Source organism: Fulmarus glacialis, unplaced genomic scaffold, assembly GCF_000690835.1.
Source record: "Fulmarus glacialis isolate BGI_N327 unplaced genomic scaffold, ASM69083v1 scaffold11332, whole genome shotgun sequence".
In the NCBI taxonomy this organism is placed as follows: domain Eukaryota; kingdom Metazoa; phylum Chordata; class Aves; order Procellariiformes; family Procellariidae; genus Fulmarus; species Fulmarus glacialis.
In genome coordinates, this window is record NW_009197180.1 from 844 (window position 1) to 20,355 (window position 19,512).

The window sequence follows — 19,512 nt, forward strand, 5'->3', positions numbered from 1 at the left end:
GTGGCATGTATCTGGGCTGCCACCAGAAGGGCTGTCGTAGCTATTGGTTTCCATTGCCTCTCCTGCTCTTGCATCAGTAGGCTTGTTTGATGAGTGGGATCAGAGGGCTCATTAATGCAGCTGAAAACCAAACATTTTTTTCTTACATCAGTTTTCCGCTCTAGCTTTTCACACAAGAGTAGGAATACAAGAACTGCACAAGAGAGGCACTGGGGAAGCAAAAGAGGACAAGTGGAAGCATGTCTTCTTTGAGTGGCAGCCAGGAATAATGGCAGAGTACCTGGCCATGAAGATTTGGCCTAATTCTTATGCAGGCCATAAAGTAAACTAAAACAGAGGCAGCTTTTCTCTCTGAAAATAAACAAAAGCAAGCTGTCCTACTGTGGACTTCCGATTTTATTTTAGTATTTTAATTTTTTTGTTTAGGATGAAGACCCCCCAAACTCATTTGTGACAGAAGACAGTCAGCAGTGTGCTGTTCTTACAGATTAGGACCCTTTCAATTATTCCCCTACATCTTCCCTGTAAGACCGCAGGGTGGAAGAATAAGGGGGCGGGTGAAGGTGTTAGTGCTTACATAACTGTCAAGCTCTAAACAAAACTGGGGTTAGATCTAGTGCCATTTTATGGGTCTTGACTTAGGTAAATAGTTACCTCAGTCCCATCTCGCAGCATGCCCTTGATCACCAGTTACTGATTTGGCATTATAGTAGCCAGGAAGCCATTAGAGTTAGGTATCCACTAGAGTTTAAAAACGAGTTCAGCAGTTTGGTTTTCAGTTCATTTACTTTTCACATACGATGTCATCTACACTTGAAACCAGATCCCTCAGGTGAAGCTTTTGCTTATTATGTTATTTTGTTTGTTGTGAGGAGAAGTAGGTCTAGAAACCAGGTCTAAAGCTGATTAGAACTTTTTTCTGGTAAAATAAGTCTTATAGGTGCTGGTATCTGATTCAGACCGAAAACGAATACAAGAAAATTTCCCATGAAACCAAACTCCTATCTTTTGGCCTGCTCTAAGTAGTTAGTAGGAAGGATGGGGAATGCTTTGAAAGGGGATCTTTTCATATCTATGACAAAGACAAGTAATTTTCTCAGGGCAGTGTTGTGGTCAGTGCACAGTACCAGCAGTCCCAATCATCCAATTACTGGATTTTTTTCAAAGCCTTTTCTCTGCCTATCATGTTTTCATTCAAGTGGCTTCTCATAACTTTGAAGAATTCCTTGCTGACAAGCAAAGGCCCCACACATCCTCCAAATGTCTCTGTTGCTTTACAAAATTCGTGATGGCATCAGATTGTTACCTCTCCTATCATGCTAGCCAGTACTATCTCGTTGTTGCATACACTCTCTGTGACACGTTTTGTAGGAATAAGCTTTGTTTGTTATTTGTATAATATTGCACAGCACAGATTTTAACTCAGACATTGAGATTGTAAGCCCTAGCATAACACATTAGTAATAAAAGCAGTAATAATAAAAGGTGCCAACATTTTCTATAGGAACCTAAATAACCTATTCCCTGCTGCAGTTGAATACTTGATGTGCTTTGTGGTTTAATGAATTAACTGTTCATTCAATGCTACTTTTAAATTCGGTGTGATTTATAGGATGGAGTATTAAATTTACATTTCAGTGGGTTGTAATTTTAGTGTGCCGTGCTTAGTTATGCTAATTTCACGTAGATAATCTCCGCAGCCTGTTTCCACTCGGAGGAGCAAGAGAGACTGATGTGAGGGTTCTTTCACTTTCTTATAGATTCCATTTGTGCTCATCTTTTTCCAAGGGCAAAACAGATTCTGTCATCATCTGACTCGGAGGCAGTGGTACCCCATCCTCGGGAGTCTCAGAATCTGGATGACTGGTCACCTGCCGGTCAGTTTTCCCTGGTGTACTGGCCACACCAATGTGAAGTCATCAGAGACAGAATTGAGCACATTGGTAAGTTATTGTGTTATGCTTAAAATCTTGTGTATGGGCAAAGAGGAAGCACACCTTATATATAAATAAAGCCAAGAATTTATTGTTAGTATAAGTGAAATCTTAAGAGGCAAACCATTAGTAGTCCAGATCTAATTGCTACAGAAAAAGAAAAAATAATAATGCAGTTAAATTTGTTATACATCTGCTTTATTCACACCCTTTCCCTGGCGTCCCCTTCCACTGCTCCTCTAGGTGCTAAGGTCAGTGGTTTCATTGCAGAGGTTTCGTCTGGTAGAGGGGAGGGGTGGTTTGTTGCAAATTGTCAGCCTCCGGAGTCCTTTGCTGGGAGAAATACAGCGTTTGTATTGATGATTTCTTCTTCCCCACTCTAGGATCCAAATAACTCTGGGGTCATTTTCATATGTTTGCTAGCTTACTCTTACACCTTTCTCTTTCTTCATCAGTCTGCAACTCCATGTTACATCTGAATTTACCATATACAGTGTTCTTTACATGTGTCAGATATTATTTCCTTCTTCTCTCTGTTACCCCTAAAATGAGTTTTGTCCAGCTCTAGGTCTGCATTTCTACACAGAACAACTCCTTGTTCCTACTGTCTGTATAAGCCTATGGTTGTACCACACAAAGATAAACAAAAATAAAGCAAATTAGCCATATATACCTGGTCAATTAGAGAAATTGCTGTCACAGCTAAATTACGTGAAACAAGCTGCAGGCAGATAAAGAAAAGTTCAGACAGAGAAAACCTGACAAGCCTCAGTCCTGAGATCTTGCAAATTCAGTACAAATCTCACGTCCTGTTACTAGCAATGTCAGTACTGTATTTCAGGGCTATATGGTTAGATATGAATGTCACCTAATAACTGCTTTTTTGCAGTCTGTACAAAAGTCATACTGCAAACCTATTACAAGATAGCGAAGGCTTGAACAGTCCCTGTACTTTATAGATACAACCAATTGCAATTTGGAACTAATCAGTAGAAATTGGAAATGCACAGAGGTGGGACTGAGACATCTATGCCCTTATTCTGTTACCTTTGAAAATAGATCCCAGTATCTTGAATGGAATGGGATACGACTACTGTGACTATTACAATAAGGAAAGGCCTATTATCAGAATGAATTGGTGTTCAACAGATCTTTGACATGCCAGGCAGATGTCGTGTAAGTTACATGGAGACACTGCATTATAGCCATGCAGCATCTGTGTGGTCAGCAACCAATGACTGTAGCTGGAGCATCTGTTTTCCTAATGGTACCCGTGCTGTCTAATGTTCACCACTGTCGTCCTCACTGATGGTAAGCAAGCTGTACAGGGAACAGAGGTAAATTTGCACAGCAAAAGTTAGTCCATACACAGATTGATATGTATTTTTATTTAGACTTATAGTGAAGATTTGTTCACAGATCAAAAAAAAAAGAGGTTCAAAAGGGGGCTTCCCTGTTCCTTTATGTGCAACGGATGTAAATGGGATGAACCGCTTTTCAATGTGTCCTTCATATTATAAAGACTCTAATACAATCTTCCTGCTTGTACTCCTTCTGTGTGTCTCTTCTTTTTCAGATTGGATACCCACTACCCCTGAGCCATTGTACACTCCGACAGGTTTGGAGATGGCGCCGCCATACCAAACTCCTGACAAAGGCACTGTGATTTATCTCGGAGAAGAAGGTGGGAAGACCCTGAGAAATCTTGCTGTCAGCTGTAGCAAGAAGCACCTGCTTTGATCTCCTTTATGGACCTAATTCAAAGCCTGATGAAATCAATGTGATTTTCTATTGTTATTTTATGGCACTTGGGAATAAATTATTTTCCTAGATAGGGAAGGAAATTAGTTAAACGTCTGTCTCATCATCCATAAGTTCTGCTCATACTGTTAATTATCTCAGAAGTCCAGCTCAGCTCTTGTTCTCAGTGAATAACAGTATGAACCAGCCTAAAATGAGTTTGTTGTGAAAATATGAGTGGAGAAAGATAACTTAACAGCCAAAAGAGAAAGTGAAAAAGATGAGAGCTGTGTAACTGCAGGATCAACACTAAAGTCTGTGTTGGGAGAAGATTTTATCCTGTTTGCTATAGTGGTTTTGCCATGACTTAGAAACAATATCTGGACAGATTGGATCAGTGCTTGATTACAGGCTCCTGAGTCTGGCAAGGGTTAACTGAACAGAATTGAAGGGAGTTAGTTGCCTTATTCCACCATCACCAGTTGATTATCAGAGTTATTTATTCTTTCCTGTGTTTGCTAAGTTGATCCAGTTGCCTTGGATAAACTTGGAACTTCTGACAGTTGTTGATTTTGGTCTTGGGCTACTTCTACATAGATAAGAAAGGATGAGAATAATTTTGCAATCCTAGGATAACTAAATGTGGCCACAAAATTTTCAGAAGCACAAAACTGAAAGGGAGTTGGCATCCTTCTTGAGGTCAACACAGCTGGTAAAAGCTTGCAATATACTGAAAAGCACTGTTACTCTTCGATGTCATGTTTATTTAGTTTACTTCGGCAGTATGGGTGTATTACCTCTCACTAGTAGGTTTGGTGGCCAAGAAAACTGGTAATGCTGTGTGACTAGGAAGGATCATCTGTCCTCTGCAACTGGACCTGCTAATTTATTGCAAGGGATAAGATGTTGAGGAACACTCTGAATTCCAGCTCCCCGCCTTTTTGAAAACAAGGACAGTTGTTTCTGTTCTGGTCCTTTAGTTGCTGTTCTTTAAAAATGCAACTTTCCACGTCCTTTATTACTGACTTGAACTTCATGCACAGGCGACTGGAAGTGGTTCTTATTTCAGCCTGTACAACTCTCCAGCAAAGCGTGGTTTTGGTATCATGGTTCTCAGACTTCGTTAGTGAACCTTTCCAACTGAGGAGGTGAAAACTGCTGCCTTTAAGTATGGCCAGTTCTCCCTCCTGCTCCCGAGGAGTGACGTTGTGCAGGCAGTTACAGGCAGTTAGCAATTCCTGGGCTAGCAAACATCAAGCTGAAGCAGAATATGAGTGCTTGCTATTGGTATGAAGACTCTGTATCTAAACATACGGATAGTAATAGTCAGTATTTGTTGACTACAGGGTGAGTTTTCAAGTGACTCTAATTGTACGTTCACTGCCTTGAGTGTGCCGCTTTGCCTCCTAGCCTTGGGTTTGGCTGGTAGCAGGACTTGCAGAGAACTTCAGAGCCCTGGAGCCTTTACCTCCCCTTCCCTGCTTGCACCAGGGAGAGTAGACTCCTTGTGCAAACTGGGCTGCTGGGCACTGCGGCCAGCGGGGGGATAGGAGCAGGTGGGAAGAGGAGGAGAAATTTGGAGCCCCATGGAGTTCATCTTCTCCTTTCTGTTCCTGGGACAGAAACCTCCAGCTTGCTAGCTTTGCCGTCTAAGTCATATAGAAATAAATATAATATTTGAAATCCTAAAATCCTCCTTGCAGAGAAGCTCTGTAGGGTAGGACAGGCATCGGCACGTACGCAGATTTATGACCTGAGTGCCACAGGCGTGTAATGAGCCATCGCATCCTGCGGGAGACAGCAGTGGCACTCTCCTAATTCCCACTGAATTTGAATTTGAATTCAGAAGGAGCTGGGAGTTACTGCCTGTCTGGGAACTACCTGCAGCTGAGTTCCTACAGGCCCTCCTAAAATCTGATTTGGGAGAGGAAAATACAATCCAGTGGTGACTCCCGTGCAGAAACATCAAAATACCATGATGGAGATCTCAGATTTTATTTGTGCGTTTCATTCAATAGCATTGAATTGACTGATACTGATGTTTCCAGAAACAGTTTTACTGGATTAACTACTGAAACATTTTTCTTCCTTAATGTTAAGGAAAAGCATAAAGAGGAAGGGAAGGGTAGAGAAACTGTGAATGGAATCTCAGCTGACAGAAAGTAATTATTCATGTGGGTATCCCAGCCAGCAAAGCTAACAGCCCTTCTCTAATGAAAACCCCTATGGGTCTGTAGTAACTTCAGTCACGAAGAACACTGAATATGGCATCTTTTGCGTATGGCAACAATGATTCAAGGAATGAAAAAATGACTTATAGGAATCTTAGCTTTACATAAATTCCCTGAGTAGTACTGTCAGAGCTTTAATAACACTACAGGAGAGAATAAGACAGACTGCTGCAGGATAAATCTCTAGCACAGCCCCAGTCAAGCAAGGGCAGACACAACTCTGATCTGAACAGGGGCTGCTGTGCAGCTCTAACCCTGCTGTATGGTACAGGTCAGTCCCCCTAATTGGCAGCGTGGTAAGGAGGCAGTTTCTTCTCAGGAGGATTCAGCAGTAAGGAGATAGAAGCAAAACCACAGGAGCTCAGAATATTGCCAGTTCAATATCGGCAGTGTGAAACCCACTGTCTCACAGAACATCGTTTCAGCCTGGAATACCTGCAGTTTTCACCTGTCCTCCTTTTCCCCGAGCTGGCCCTAACCCGAGCGTCAGAGCGCAGCTCGTGCTGCTGAGGTCGGACGGAGTCGCCAGCTCAGTCGTCAGCTATGCTGACCCTGCCGCAGGACCTCTGGGCTCCCGGCTTTCGGCAGAAGAGATGCATCCTCTCTCTCTGTTTTGTGGGTACGGTTTGGAGATGACAGGAGGTTTTGATTACCCCGGTTTTCCACACCTTTGCCACCATATTGACACCAATGCAGAGAAAGCAAATAGATGTTTAAAATAATTCTTGCCTTGGTTCTGTAAAGGGAGAATCATTGACTGTTAAAATTATGCCAAGAATACTCTGGAACCGAAACAACTTCCCAACCAAAAAAGTAAATTCTTGCTGATGGCAGATCTAGAAGTTCTGGTCTTTCATGAACTATGGTAATGAAGGTTGTAGTAAAAAGTTCAGTTATGCCTCTGTGAGCCTCTCATGTGAGGAAAAAGTAGCAGAAGAGAGCAAAAGGAGATATGGGCTCAAACTGCATGCTAAATGTGATGTGAAAACATCACTTGCAATATAGAAGTGATTGCTGCTGGGTCTGGGCATCACCTTTTTTACTTCTAGACTAGAATAATTGAATAGAGATTTAAAAACAAACTGATGGCAAGAGTTGTCAGCTACATATGATTTCTAAGTAGAGAAGTTGTCTATTTGACTGGTGAAAAGACCTGGGGGAGCTAAGTCCTAGAGTCTTTCCACCTAACTCCGTTGCTTTGCCAAAGTACAGAGTATTAATTGCCCTTTGCTCATGCGGAGAGAGACAGGCATCTCCAAGACAGAGTCAGATCTTAGGCTGGCTGAAATCCATAAGGTTAAGTGGGAATGGGCAGCAAAATCTTTGTATAATTTCTTTTACGCATACCTAAGATATGCTTTGAAGTTCAACTCCATGCAGTTGTCTGTTTCTAGAAGGAATTTTCAGAAGGATGCAGGTATTCCCTAAATACTGCAGGTATTCCATTCATACTGAAATGAAAGACATCTGTTCTGCTCCTTCCCCTAGCTAACAAAAACTCCTGCTTTATGTATTCCCGAGTGAGAGGTCTCTGCCCGCTGAAGCAGATCCTCCATCAGAAAGGAGACAACACACTGATCTTCGAAGCACGGTTTGAGAGTGGGAATTTGCAGAAGGTGGTCAAAGTGTAAGTTTCTAATCATTTTTTCTTTTATTAAGATGGAGTTACTATCACAGTTGTTATTATGAGCAGCCTGCTATCAGTTTCTGAGCAGGGTGTGTTACTCTGGGTTTGTAACTTGTTTTACATTAGTTGAATAAGTTTCAAAAATAGTTTCAGGTAACCTTCACATGAAATCGTCTGATAGCCGTTCCATAGCACTGAACGTTTTCTATAGGTGATAATCACCCACACAAACTGAACACCTTTTCTTAAGCACCTCCTTTTAAAGCATTGTGTGGAGAACGTTTTTAGAAGTCCTGGTTACTATTAGAAGTCCTAAAGAAGACAGCAGTTGCATTATTGACACACTCAGTGCGATTAGGCATCTTTTCCTGGCAGCTGTGTAGACTTTGATTTATGACAGTGTAAATCGGCTTTGCACCTGATTCACTGCGGGGTGCTTTTTCATGGCAGTCTGCATTATTTGACACTGCATCATGCCACAGTGCTAACCAGCATCACAACTGTTTGTCTTCTTTCTGCCTACCAGCAATGAATTTGAGTACCAGCTGACCCTGCGCACCGACCTCTACACAAGCAGACATGCGCAATGGTACTACTTCCAAGTAAGCAATACGCAGGCAGGGATGCCGTATCGCTTCACTATTGTCAACTTTACCAAGCGTAACAGCTTATATAAATGTGGCTTTCGGGCTACTCGGAAGCCGATGCTAAGAAACACAAGGTTGGCTGGCGAAGGACTGGAAATGAAATCAAGTATTACAAAAACAATGCGGGACAAGGTGGACTTCAGTATTTCTCACTCACTTGGACATTCCAGTTCCCTCATGACCAAGACACCTGCTACTTTGCCCACTGCTATCCTTACACCTACTCCAACCTGCAGGAGTACCTGGTGGCCATCTCTAAAGATCCAGTGAAGTCCAAATTCTGCAAGATTCACATCTTGTGCCATTCACTGGCAGGAAACATCGTGTATGTTTTAACTATCACCAACCCCCCCAAAAGTGGCAAGGGCACCGAGAAGAAGGCTGTGATACTAACCGCGAGGGTGCATCCGGGTGAAACTAACAGTTCCTGGATAATGAAGGGCTTTCTGGATTACATTCTTGGCGATTCAGGAAAAGCTCAACTGCTGCGGGACAATTTTGTCTTCAAAGTGATACCCATGTTGAATCCTGATGGTGTGATTGTGGGAAATCACCGCTGTTCTTTAACAGGTCAGGACTTGAACCGCAAGTACAGATCTAACATGAAGAAATATTATCCTTCCATCTGGTATACCCAAAACATGATCAAAAGGTAACCTCATTTTCTTTCCCTTTAGAATAGATGATTTTCCTTTCCACTGCCTCTCTGTTAGTGTGACTTCCCTGTCCCTTGTTGTTTTGGTATTGTTTACATCTTTGCCCTGTACCCAAGCCTTTCTGTTTTGTTGCATTTCAGAGTGGGTTATTTTTTTCTTCAGTATTGTGCAGGTTTTCCTTTAATATCCTTTCTCCATTCCTGGTAATAAGTTATATCTCCAAAGTAAAAGAGTTTTCGTCAAAACATTTTCAGCATATTTCTCCCCACTATCCTCTGCCAAAATCTACTTATCAAATTCCTTATTTCTCTCATTTTCTTCTTTTCTGGCATACAACTATGTCCCAGAATGAAGTTAGGTTCAGAATAGATCCCAGATGTCCATTTGACAGCGAAGATTGCCAAGTTTGCTGTATGTTTTGCCACAAATATGTTTGATTTCTTATGCAGACTTCCAGTCGCAGAGACATTGATATTGTGGATATAAAACTAAACCTTCGGGTATTAAACTAAACCTTCAGCTAGTAAACTAAATCCTTCTGGTTTAACTTCTGTAACAAATTAATACAAACAAGACTCTTGTGCAAAAAGCCAGTGTCAGCATTAGTACCTTTAATGTTTTTCATCTAGTTACAGCCTGTTTTAAATAAGATCTGTGTTCTTTCAAATGAATGTTTTGGCATGTAGATCCCTAGCTTACAGGGGATGAGCTCTGCGCCTGTCCTTCTTTTCCATGAGAATTCCTCTCTCTGTCTTACTGTGTGGAGACAGCCTGCACTTGTGAGTGCCCTGTAATTAATATTAATTATGTCTGCTGAAGTGCTACTCACCTTCAGCCTCATATTCAGCTACTGAGACAGATACGTTTATTACTGCTTCCTTCTTAGTTCCACCGTGGGTTTCCAACTCCTGCCCAGAGTAAAGCCCCAGGCGACAAGCTGTGGTGCCATCACATCTTCCCTCTGGAGCTCTGCTTTGACACGAATTGGGCGTTGGGGTTGTGGTTGCTAAACCCCAATGTGTCTACCAGCAAATTTTCTTTAAAAAGTTAGTTGAGCAATAATACATTGCAGAATTTGGACACATCATAAAATTTGATGCCTCCAGTTCGATAAAGGAAAGAGTATTCAGGGCCGTTTATGCTTCAGTCTCATAACTGTACAGCATGTATTATCTGACACATGTACAACAGTGAAAGAGCAGCAGATAAGAATAGCGGGTTTCAGCTGTACAACATGCTTGTGTACACATCTACAGAGCTGAATGTATATAACTGAGCCTGAGAGTTAAAACAAACACACGGACAAAGGCTGATGATGCATACACTCGTATCTTATTTCTGTGCAGTGACAAGTGTTTTATTCTGGAGGGAACTGAGCAGTTTGGCTCTAATCTAGCATACTAAGGGTTTAACTTAGAGCTCAGAATATGAAACTTGTGTAGATTTCTTGTTCTTTAGGTTACACATGAGCTTCAGTGTAATGTATTAGCTCAGACTTATTTCTGAGGTGGAGGAAAAAAAAACCCACTTTTAATAAAGTATTCTATGTCATCCCATATTACAGAGTGATGGGGGAACGTGATGTTTTTCTGTATTGCGACATCCACGGTCACAACAGGAAACAAAATGTCTTCATGTATGGCTGTGAGAGAAAGCAGCAAGCAAAAGCACCATATGTGCATCCACGTGTCTTCCCCCTCTTGCTGAGCAAGAGCTGCCCAGATAAGGTGAGCAAATGTCTGGCTAGAAACTTACTCACCTAAAAATTCAAGCACCATCTGGGATCCCTAATTTTTTGTTAAGGTATCACATCTGCTAAAAGACTGCACTTCACCCAGTGAAATAATCTTCAATTGGCTAAAACTAGAAATGGTAGGAATATGAAATTTTAACTCCTTTGAAATTCCAGTACTCTAAAATGTGTCATGCTGAATTGGGATATAAAGTTAGCATTTTTTAAAGATTTTTTTAAAAGAATGAAAAAAAAATGGAATATCAAAGTAACGTTGTTTTAACAATGTCAAAAGCTAACATTAAATATCGTGTACTCATGTATTAAATACAGCTTTACAATATATTGTAGAATTAAAAACAAACAAGTAAGCAAATAAGAAACTAAGGAAGAAAAACGTTTCTCCAGATTGTATCCTTTTGAAAACTTCTGTTGAAAATTGTGTCAAAATCACCATGTTTGTGTAAGATATTTCAATTAGGGGAAAAAAAAGTTTCGTAAGAAATGACAGCTTTTAAAATATGTCGCTTTCCAGCAAAATCTGACTGCAGTAAGCTTCTTTTGAACCAGAAAGGTTGCAAAGACTCAGGAGTAAAACAACACACAAACTAACCTACTAGATGTCATTGCATACTTGCAGCTAATGCTGTTTTCCTCAGATATCAATAATGAGGTGGTTGTGAGCTCCAGATCAGTTGCGTCAAACTGTTTGTCTATTAACTCATGAGAGAAGAGCTATTCCAACTTTTTAGTAAATACGCATGTTGGTATATAACAGGATTTGTGATAACTCAGCTGGTCAGCTGTCTGTAGAGGATCATTTAGAAACAGTAAGTACGGCCACATAAAAAATTATTTGCAGATGTCTCAGAAATCCTTAAAGTAAAATAAACTTTTAATCAAAGGGCTGTTATTTCACCTACATCTCCATTATACCAGTCATAACAGTATGCTTTGAGCTATGTTGTGCAATATTCAAGTGGAGTGAAAACTCACAATTGTTTACCTGGTAGATAAGATTTAAAAAAACTTGCAGGGTTCAAATGAAATTATTGCATCTTCCTATTTACTTCAAAGGCTAATGCCGTACCTGTCTTTTAAGTTCTCATTCCCAGACTGCCATTTCAGAGTACGAAAGAGCAAAGAAGGCACAGGTCGAGTGGTAGTGTGGAAGATGGGCATCAACAACAGCTACACTTTGGAAGCCTCTCTCTGTGGCTCTAAGTTGGGTGAGACAATTCCCTGTAGCTATTTAGTAGGAATCATGAAACAAGACCTTTACTTTGTTTTTTTCATGGAAAATGGTAGTTTGAGCTACCATCCCCTTGTTGGTCTTCTGTCTTATTGGGTAGAAATGAATGAGGATTTAAATAAGAGTTGGAAAAAACACTAAAACTAGGGCATTCAGCTAGCAACCTTTCAGGCCACCGCTAGCATTATTGCACATGTATCACGAAAGAACAATGTTAGTGGGTGGCAAATTAAGAGCAGTAACTAAAGCCAGTTGTATTTTTAGGAAATTTTGCAATAGGGAATCAGTTAACTATGCATTATAGTTAACCCCCTCTGAGTGGATAGATTTGTTCATGTAGGCAGAATAATGATCTGTAATATCATCTGTATAAAACTCCGGCAGTCATAGACCTGTCTAGCGTCTGTCAGTGAAAGATAGGCGAGTTTGCAGTCAGCCACCATCCTGAAATATCACAGATACCTAGCAGTCGGCAGGATGACTGACATTTGCCTTTCTGTCTTTTTCCTATTGACGCTGCAGGCTGCAGACGAAACACCCATTTCCATGTGAAAGACTTGGAGTCAATAGGACAGCATTTCTGTGATGCTCTTTTGAACTACTGTGTTCATAACAAGGAGGTAAGGAAAGTCCCCCCTAGGCCTTTTCTCCTGCCTCAGTTCATCCTACTGTGACAAAACGTAATACGCTACAGCGTTATAACGATAATAAATTTGACAATGGCTTTCTTTAAGCAGTAAACTTAATTTGTGGTGTTTCTTATTATTATCTGTGCCTGAAGGAACACGAGAAAGTAGTGAAACAGCAAGCTAGGGTGAACTCCAAGATCCTGAATTCTGAGGTGTTAGAGTGGGATTCCAGGTAACTTAGAACTATTCAGATATGCCACAATTTATTATATGTTCTCTGCACCTCATAAAGAGTGCCAGAGTAAATGTTAGAAATGTTACTAAATTTAGACTTTTAATAGTCACACTCCTTAATTCAACACTCCTTAAAAGATTGCCTACAAATCTTGTATCCAAACCTTAATAGCCAGTTCATTGGAAATAGAGCTCTGTACCTACCCCAGGCGGCCTTCCTGAGGAGAAATGAAACCGCATTGGTACGGAGCTTGGTCTATTGCAGCGCTTAAATCAGTATGCTTTTTTTCAGCCTTACATTTTGCAGAGCAATCTAGCCACAATATAAGGTGTATTGTTTTGGTTTTGTGTAAACCTAATTTTATTAACCATGGAAGATGCTAGTCTGATTCCACTTAGCCAAAGAGGTTAAGTTCAGGCTAATTGATAGCAGTGCAAGAATCTGTACCCTGACCAAACGACACACCTATTAAACATGATCAGCTCCTCCTGTGCCAGTGCAGACTGTGAGTGACTGCAAGATCAGTTGTGCAGGTGGTTTGTGAGAGGTGGGCATTTATGTGTGAACAGCTGTGGCCCTATGGCATTTATTAGGGAATAAAACTTTTGTACATTTCTTTTTTGGGGAAACATTAATAGGTTGGCTCTATCTCATCAAACTTTAGGTGCCCAGACTATAGAAATCAAGAGCTGAGCTTCACAACTGGTGCTGAACTGCAAGGAAATAAAAACAGGCACAAGATCTTACTGTATCATCGGAGAACTAGGAGGAGGCTTGCTGGGAACAAAGAGGATGATGTTCCGTGAGAGGATTTAGGAGGGGAGAGGGAAGGTGTGTGAAGCAGAGCTAAAAGAAACCTAGGTAGAAGCAGGACATGCCATCTGGATAGATCACATCTCTTTCAGTAACCAAGCTTTCTCTAAGGTGGTGATGCCCACTTTTTGCAGGTTAGCTGTAGGTCTGTAAAATTAAAATGTGGATCTGGAAGACAGGCATATGGAAAAGACATTTACATCTCTACAGCTAGGGTTACTGCAGAGAACACCTGCTAATGGTTGGAATGAATGCTGCAAAATACTGTTTGCAATCTCCAAATTTGGAAATTAAACAAAATAATGCTCGTCTTTCACAGCAGCCAAACTTCTGACAGCCCAGACTCCTGTGATCTTGTTGCATACCAGCTAAAACTAGGTACTAAGGTATGCTATGACTTTTTCTTGTCTTGTTTATATCTCTGTCCTGAATGCCACTGGGAAAGAACCACTAGAGTTTAACAGGCTCTATTTTGAAGAACCTTAGGATTAAGTCAGTCGGAATAGTGTTTAACAAATCAGTAGTCTATAGAGGTACAGTCCACATGAACAGAGCAATAGGATTAATTTTCCCTATAGTTTAACCCAGACTGTCCAGAAGGTGGTGGTTTTGTTCCAAAAGAAGGTGGCTTTCTACCTGTCAGGTTCTGCGGCACAGCTGAGCAAGCAGAGATAGGGTCAGGGTGAGGAGGAGAAGGGCACCGGCTCCAAGCACAAGAAGTATCGTGCCCATGTGCACTGGTGTCAGCCATACTTTCAGATACCCGGTTCAGAGTGTTCAGGAGTTGTGTTCTTCTCTCACACGTGCAGGCAAGTCATCACATTGGTGCTAAGTGCTGTCACCATCAGACTGCCCCACTGCCTACTTCTAATCTCATAGGCAAATGTAGCCCCAGATTTAACAAAGTGCTTTCGCTGTAGGGCAATGAGACATTTTATTTTCCTGAAACCTGTATTTCCTTGTTTTGATGAAAAGAACGGCTTGAAACATGGCTTTTTGTTCTTGTTTACTTGGTGTTTATTTCTTTGGTGTGATTACCATAATATTACTCAAGATGTTTCCTGTAGATAAGCAAAACAAATGTTTGTGAGTGTATTACTTTTAGAAAGCTTGTGGATGAATTTTAGCCAACAATAATAGTTCCTATAAATTGTTGCTTCCTGTTTGTGACATAAATACAGTAAATAAACAACAGTAAAAAGGGGAAACTAGTACCAAGACTGTGTACTAAGAGTGTGTAAAACTGAAGTGACCCCTGTAACACTTTGCAAAACATAGAATCATAGAATAGTTTGGGTTGGAAGGGACCTTAAAAGGTCATCTAGTCCACCCAACCTGCTGTGGGCAGGGACATCTTCAATTAGATCAGGTTGCTCAGAGCCCCGTCCAACCTGACCTTGAATGTTTCCAGGGATGGGGCATCTACCACCTCTCTGGGCAACCTGTGCCAGTGTTTCACCACCCTCATTGTAAAAAATTGCTTCCTTATATCTGGTCTAAATCTACCCTCTTTTAGTTTAAAACCATTCCTCCTTGTCCTGTCACAACACGCCCTGCTAAAAAGTTTGCCGCCATCTTTCTTATGCAGATAGGCATTTCAGATGAGTGGGCTGGTTGATAAATTGCATGATTTGGAGTTTTAAATCTACTTTCAGAGATGACAGTTTGAAACATGATGTAGTCAGATAAACTCTGGTGAGTGCACTTTTGGTGAGGGAAGCTGCCACGGATCCCTTTATGTGCTTTGCCCCTCCCTGGAGGCATTTGTCCCTGGAGATGTTATCTGGAGACACGTTTGTGCAAAGTCCAACGGTTCCACTTAGTCCCACTGTCATCCAGAGTTTAACCAAAACAAAACAGGGTTTTGTACTTAAGGAAGGTGAAGTCCAGACAGACTTTCCACTCACTCAGCCCACCTGGGGGGTAGTAATTTCTGATGGAAGGGCTACAAGGGTTGTTTCGACTTTCCATGTTTTCCCACAGCCTGAAATTTATTCCCCTATTCTGTTCAGTGCTAAAGAACCAAGCAGGAATTTCCACCACTGATGCCATGGTATTTCCAAGACTATATTAGTTACAGAAGGTCAACTGTAGTGGGTTGGATAAAAAGTCTCTTTTGCACAGTACAAGGACTGGTAGCAGAGAGTTAGTGAAAGTACGCAGAAGAGGGATGAGTTTTGAGATATTTTTTCCTTAATGTACCCTCTGTCATGTTTGTTCTTATAACGCTACCTTTGGGATTGAGTTTATTCATATGTGAATAATAAATCCACATGGGCACATTTCCCAGTGCTGGATTTAAAAAAAAATTGTTCATGAAAACTTTAGAATGAAAATGGTGAATGGACTCTAAAGTTAGCAGCATTTTCTGGTTAACACCAAGTATCCTGGGCCTTTTAGTACTTCTCAGCCCTCCATGCTTTCTTGCCCCACCTCCTTGTCTGGCTGGCAGTATGCCTGTGCACGGGGGTGTGACATGGGGCTGGCAGCTGTGAGGACTGGCAACTTGAGAAAAATTTGCCTAAAACTCTGAGCCTTTCCACTTCATTTGCTAAAAATAGCCTTGTTTGTGTCAAAACACTCACCATGCCGGTCAGTGGGATTGATTCCAGTTTTTTCTGACGTCCGTAAGCGCCATTTCCTTGTCTATAAATGGTACATAGAAGCAAGACAGGCAGGTTCGCCTGATTGTCTGTGACTAAGCTGTAGATTGAGCAGGCTGCCACATAACTCTCGTTCATAACTGCTTATTGCAAAATATCTGTGTATGGTATTCATAGAATCATAGAATCATTTTGGTTGGAAAAGACCCTTGAGATCATCGAGTCCCAACTGTTAACCTAATGCTGCCAAGTCCACCCCTAAACCGTGTCCCTAAGCACTACGTCTGCTCATCTTCTAAATACCTCCAGGGATGGTGAGTCAACCACTTCCCTGGGCAGCCTGTTCCAGGGCTTGATAACCCTTTCAGTGAAGAAAGTTTTCGTAATATCCAATCTAAACCTGCCCTGGCGCAACTTGAGGCCATTTCCTCTCGTCTTATCGCTAGTTACTTGGGAGAAGAGACCAACCCCCACCTCACTACAACCTCCTTTCAGGCAGTTGTAGAGCGCGATAAGGTCTCCCCTCAGCCTCCTTTTCTCCAGGCTGAACAACCTCAGTTCCCTCAGCCGCTCCTCATAAGACTTCTTCTCTAGACCTTTCACCAGCTTCGTTGCTCTTCTTTGGATGCGCAGGGATTGGGATTAAAGGCCCTATAATGAGATTTATCCAGATGACATGGGAGCTGTGGAACCCCATTGGACAACTGTGATTTCAGGGGACTTTCAAACTCAGAAAAAGAATTGGAGGAGTGTAACACTGCTTTAGATAACCAAAGTCCAGACAAATACAGAAGACCATTGCAGAAAGTTGGGGTATTGTTTCTCGTCCATTTAGTTTAGTCTTTAAACCTGGTAGACTTGCGTGGTAATATACATAAAAGAAACAGCCAAGAGCAAAGAAGGGCAGGGATGCCTTCCTAGAAACACTTGAGAAGAGCCATACAGAACCCACACAAGAACATTTGTTAAAACTTAATTACTTCAGGGTCTGTACTAAATAATGGATTAGCATATTCCTTATCCCAACAGACTTTTCATACGATGTGATGAGCCATTTAACAGCCACTTTCTGTCCTTCCTTGTCTCCTCCTGCCACATTCCTTGCTGTGTATTCCTTCCACTTATATCCCTCTGATGCTCAGTCCCTGCCATGACCTGCTTTAACACACTAATCTGATGGGAAACAAACCCAGCAAAAAGAATGAGATGGTTTTCTGCTGGGTTAATGAGTTAAATCAGCTCACAAAAGATTTTTTTGAGCATCAGAGCCGGTTTAAGGGATGGAGGAAAACACTAGCTAGGAGCAGGGATCAAAGTGGCAGAGTTTGGGGTGGGGGAGGCAGGACCAAGGACAAAGGAAAAGAGACTTTCTCCTTCAGTAGCAGGAAGCCCTTAGGAGATCTCAGCGGTCTGTGAAACCACAGCTTTAAATGATTACCCAAACCTCCCTAGTTCAAAAGTGACTGCACTTTAGAAATGAGTCACTTATTTAATACACAATAAAGAGGAGGCTTTTCCAACAGAGATGCCTCTGGGTACAGAGCCCGTCCCATCATGTGCCTGTCTTAGGAGAGGATGAGCATGTTCAGGACTGAACACAGCTTTGGCCACCTAAGAGCCTGATTCTGTAAGAGTATGCCTGCCAATACCTATAAACACCAGTATACATTGCAAAACTATTAGTTAAGTGGAGCTTCTCTAGGTCCTCTTCTGTAATTTCTGTGCTGAAGCATAGGCAAAGACATCTTTCATGCAATGAAATTGTATGAATTGCATTCATGCAACTTTCATGCAATGAATTAAAGTGCTTTTTGCTGGATGTATACTAGGACCAAAGCACATCAGAGTGGTATTGTTACTATGTAAAGAAAGTAAAAACAGTTTATCAAATGAGTTTGAAAGAATAGTACATTGCAATTCCCGCAAGAAGTTTTTTTTTTTTTGTTCTTTTCATGATTATGGGCATTTTCCCATGTGGATCTACTTCAGTGACTAATTAAGGTTATTAGATCAAAAAACTTACCAAAATTTCGGTTGTTGTTCTTGATGGAAGTTCTTAAAGGCATTTGAAAAAGGTAAATAGCCAGGAATATCACAGGTACAGTAGAGTTTTTGACAGAAATTCATGCTGGAGCTGTACGTAGCCCTCAATGGCACTTTGCTGATGTTCAGCCTAGAAAACTATATGGCCCTCAGATGTAAAATACGAGCACTGTTATTGTTGCCTGGAGAAAGCAAACTGTCCTTTGGAAAGAAGCCATCACATTAATATTTTGATGGGTAATATTCTTTTTATGTACATGAACATTATAATGCTGGTTGCTTTATTAGTGCTTTCATTGATTCAATAGGTAGACCAGTGCTTCCCAAACTTTTTGCATTTTATGCCAATCTTTCTTTTCAGAAGCCCCTACATCAGAAAAACAGAGCAGTGGCAATAAATACTACTGAGAAAGCTAGGCTCTCCAGGTTCCCAGACTAAAAATAAACAAGCCAAATTGAGTGGGAAGTGAGGTCCCTTGTCAATATGATATGTTTGTGTCCAGGTTCATAAATATTTGCTGAACAACAACAGCATAAGGAATTCAATCTTGAGCAGCTTGCTTACATGTGTTCCTTCTGGCATTTTGATTATCATGTTTATCTGCAACTCTTTTTTTTCTTTGTAACTGTAATATTCCCTCATGAATTAAAATGGCTACATACTATTTTGTGTGCAGGAAAAAACCAAAACATCAGGAGAACATTTTCACAGCATTGCTAAGGACAGAAGTCATGAAAGCAAAAATGTGAGTGTTTTTCATCCCGATAGAAACATGTTCTGCTCTTTTTCTGACCAGAGATTTAATTCAACCACTGTAACTTTAGACAAATAATTCTGTCACCAAAAGCTGCTGACCTAGAATGCCCATGGCTTTTTATTGTCTATTTCATCTTTGAATGAAGTATCAACATCAACAAGTCTGGGACAGGAAAAAATGGTAAAATTTTGTCTCATGAATATATTATTTGATACATTCAGATCTTTCTGCCAAGGAGTATGCCTTGGCGCTGGAGATTATACCAGCTCTTCTTCAGTCTCCAAAACTACTAACACCTCACTCCCTCAGCTGGACCTGTTTCACTTCCATTTTCATTGAACAAGATTTTTGCCAAGTCCATTAAAACATTTTCTGTTGTGTTTTCCAGCCCAGTAGAGTGCTGTGAAGAGAAGAGAAAGGGAAAAGTCACAGGACATTCTAGGGAAACAGGCAGTAAATTTTTTTATTAACTGTTTATTATTTTTATTAACTATTTAAATTTTTTTATTAACTTTATTTATTTTTTTATTACCACGCCCCAGCTCTGAAATATTGTGCTGACAATATTTGTAAAGCTGCGTCATGCCCCTTCCTACCATTCAGAGTGTGTGA

General features: G+C 41.0%; 1 protein-coding gene across 1 annotated transcript; it reads left to right on the forward strand.

Moving 5' to 3' along the window:
- Positions 1-1,788: 1,788 nt before the first annotated feature.
- LOC104072858 (cytosolic carboxypeptidase 3-like) lies at positions 1,789-13,489 on the forward strand (the record flags this gene model as incomplete). The annotated part of the gene is given in 10 exon segments (XM_009572451.1): positions 1,789-1,943; positions 3,511-3,618; positions 7,394-7,532; positions 8,059-8,219; positions 8,222-8,831; positions 10,400-10,562; positions 11,670-11,796; positions 12,342-12,436; positions 12,577-12,680; positions 13,348-13,489. Coding segments are annotated over 10 exon segments (1,804 nt in total), but the record flags the coding sequence as incomplete, so codon positions are not given.
- Positions 13,490-19,512: the final 6,023 nt, after the last annotated feature.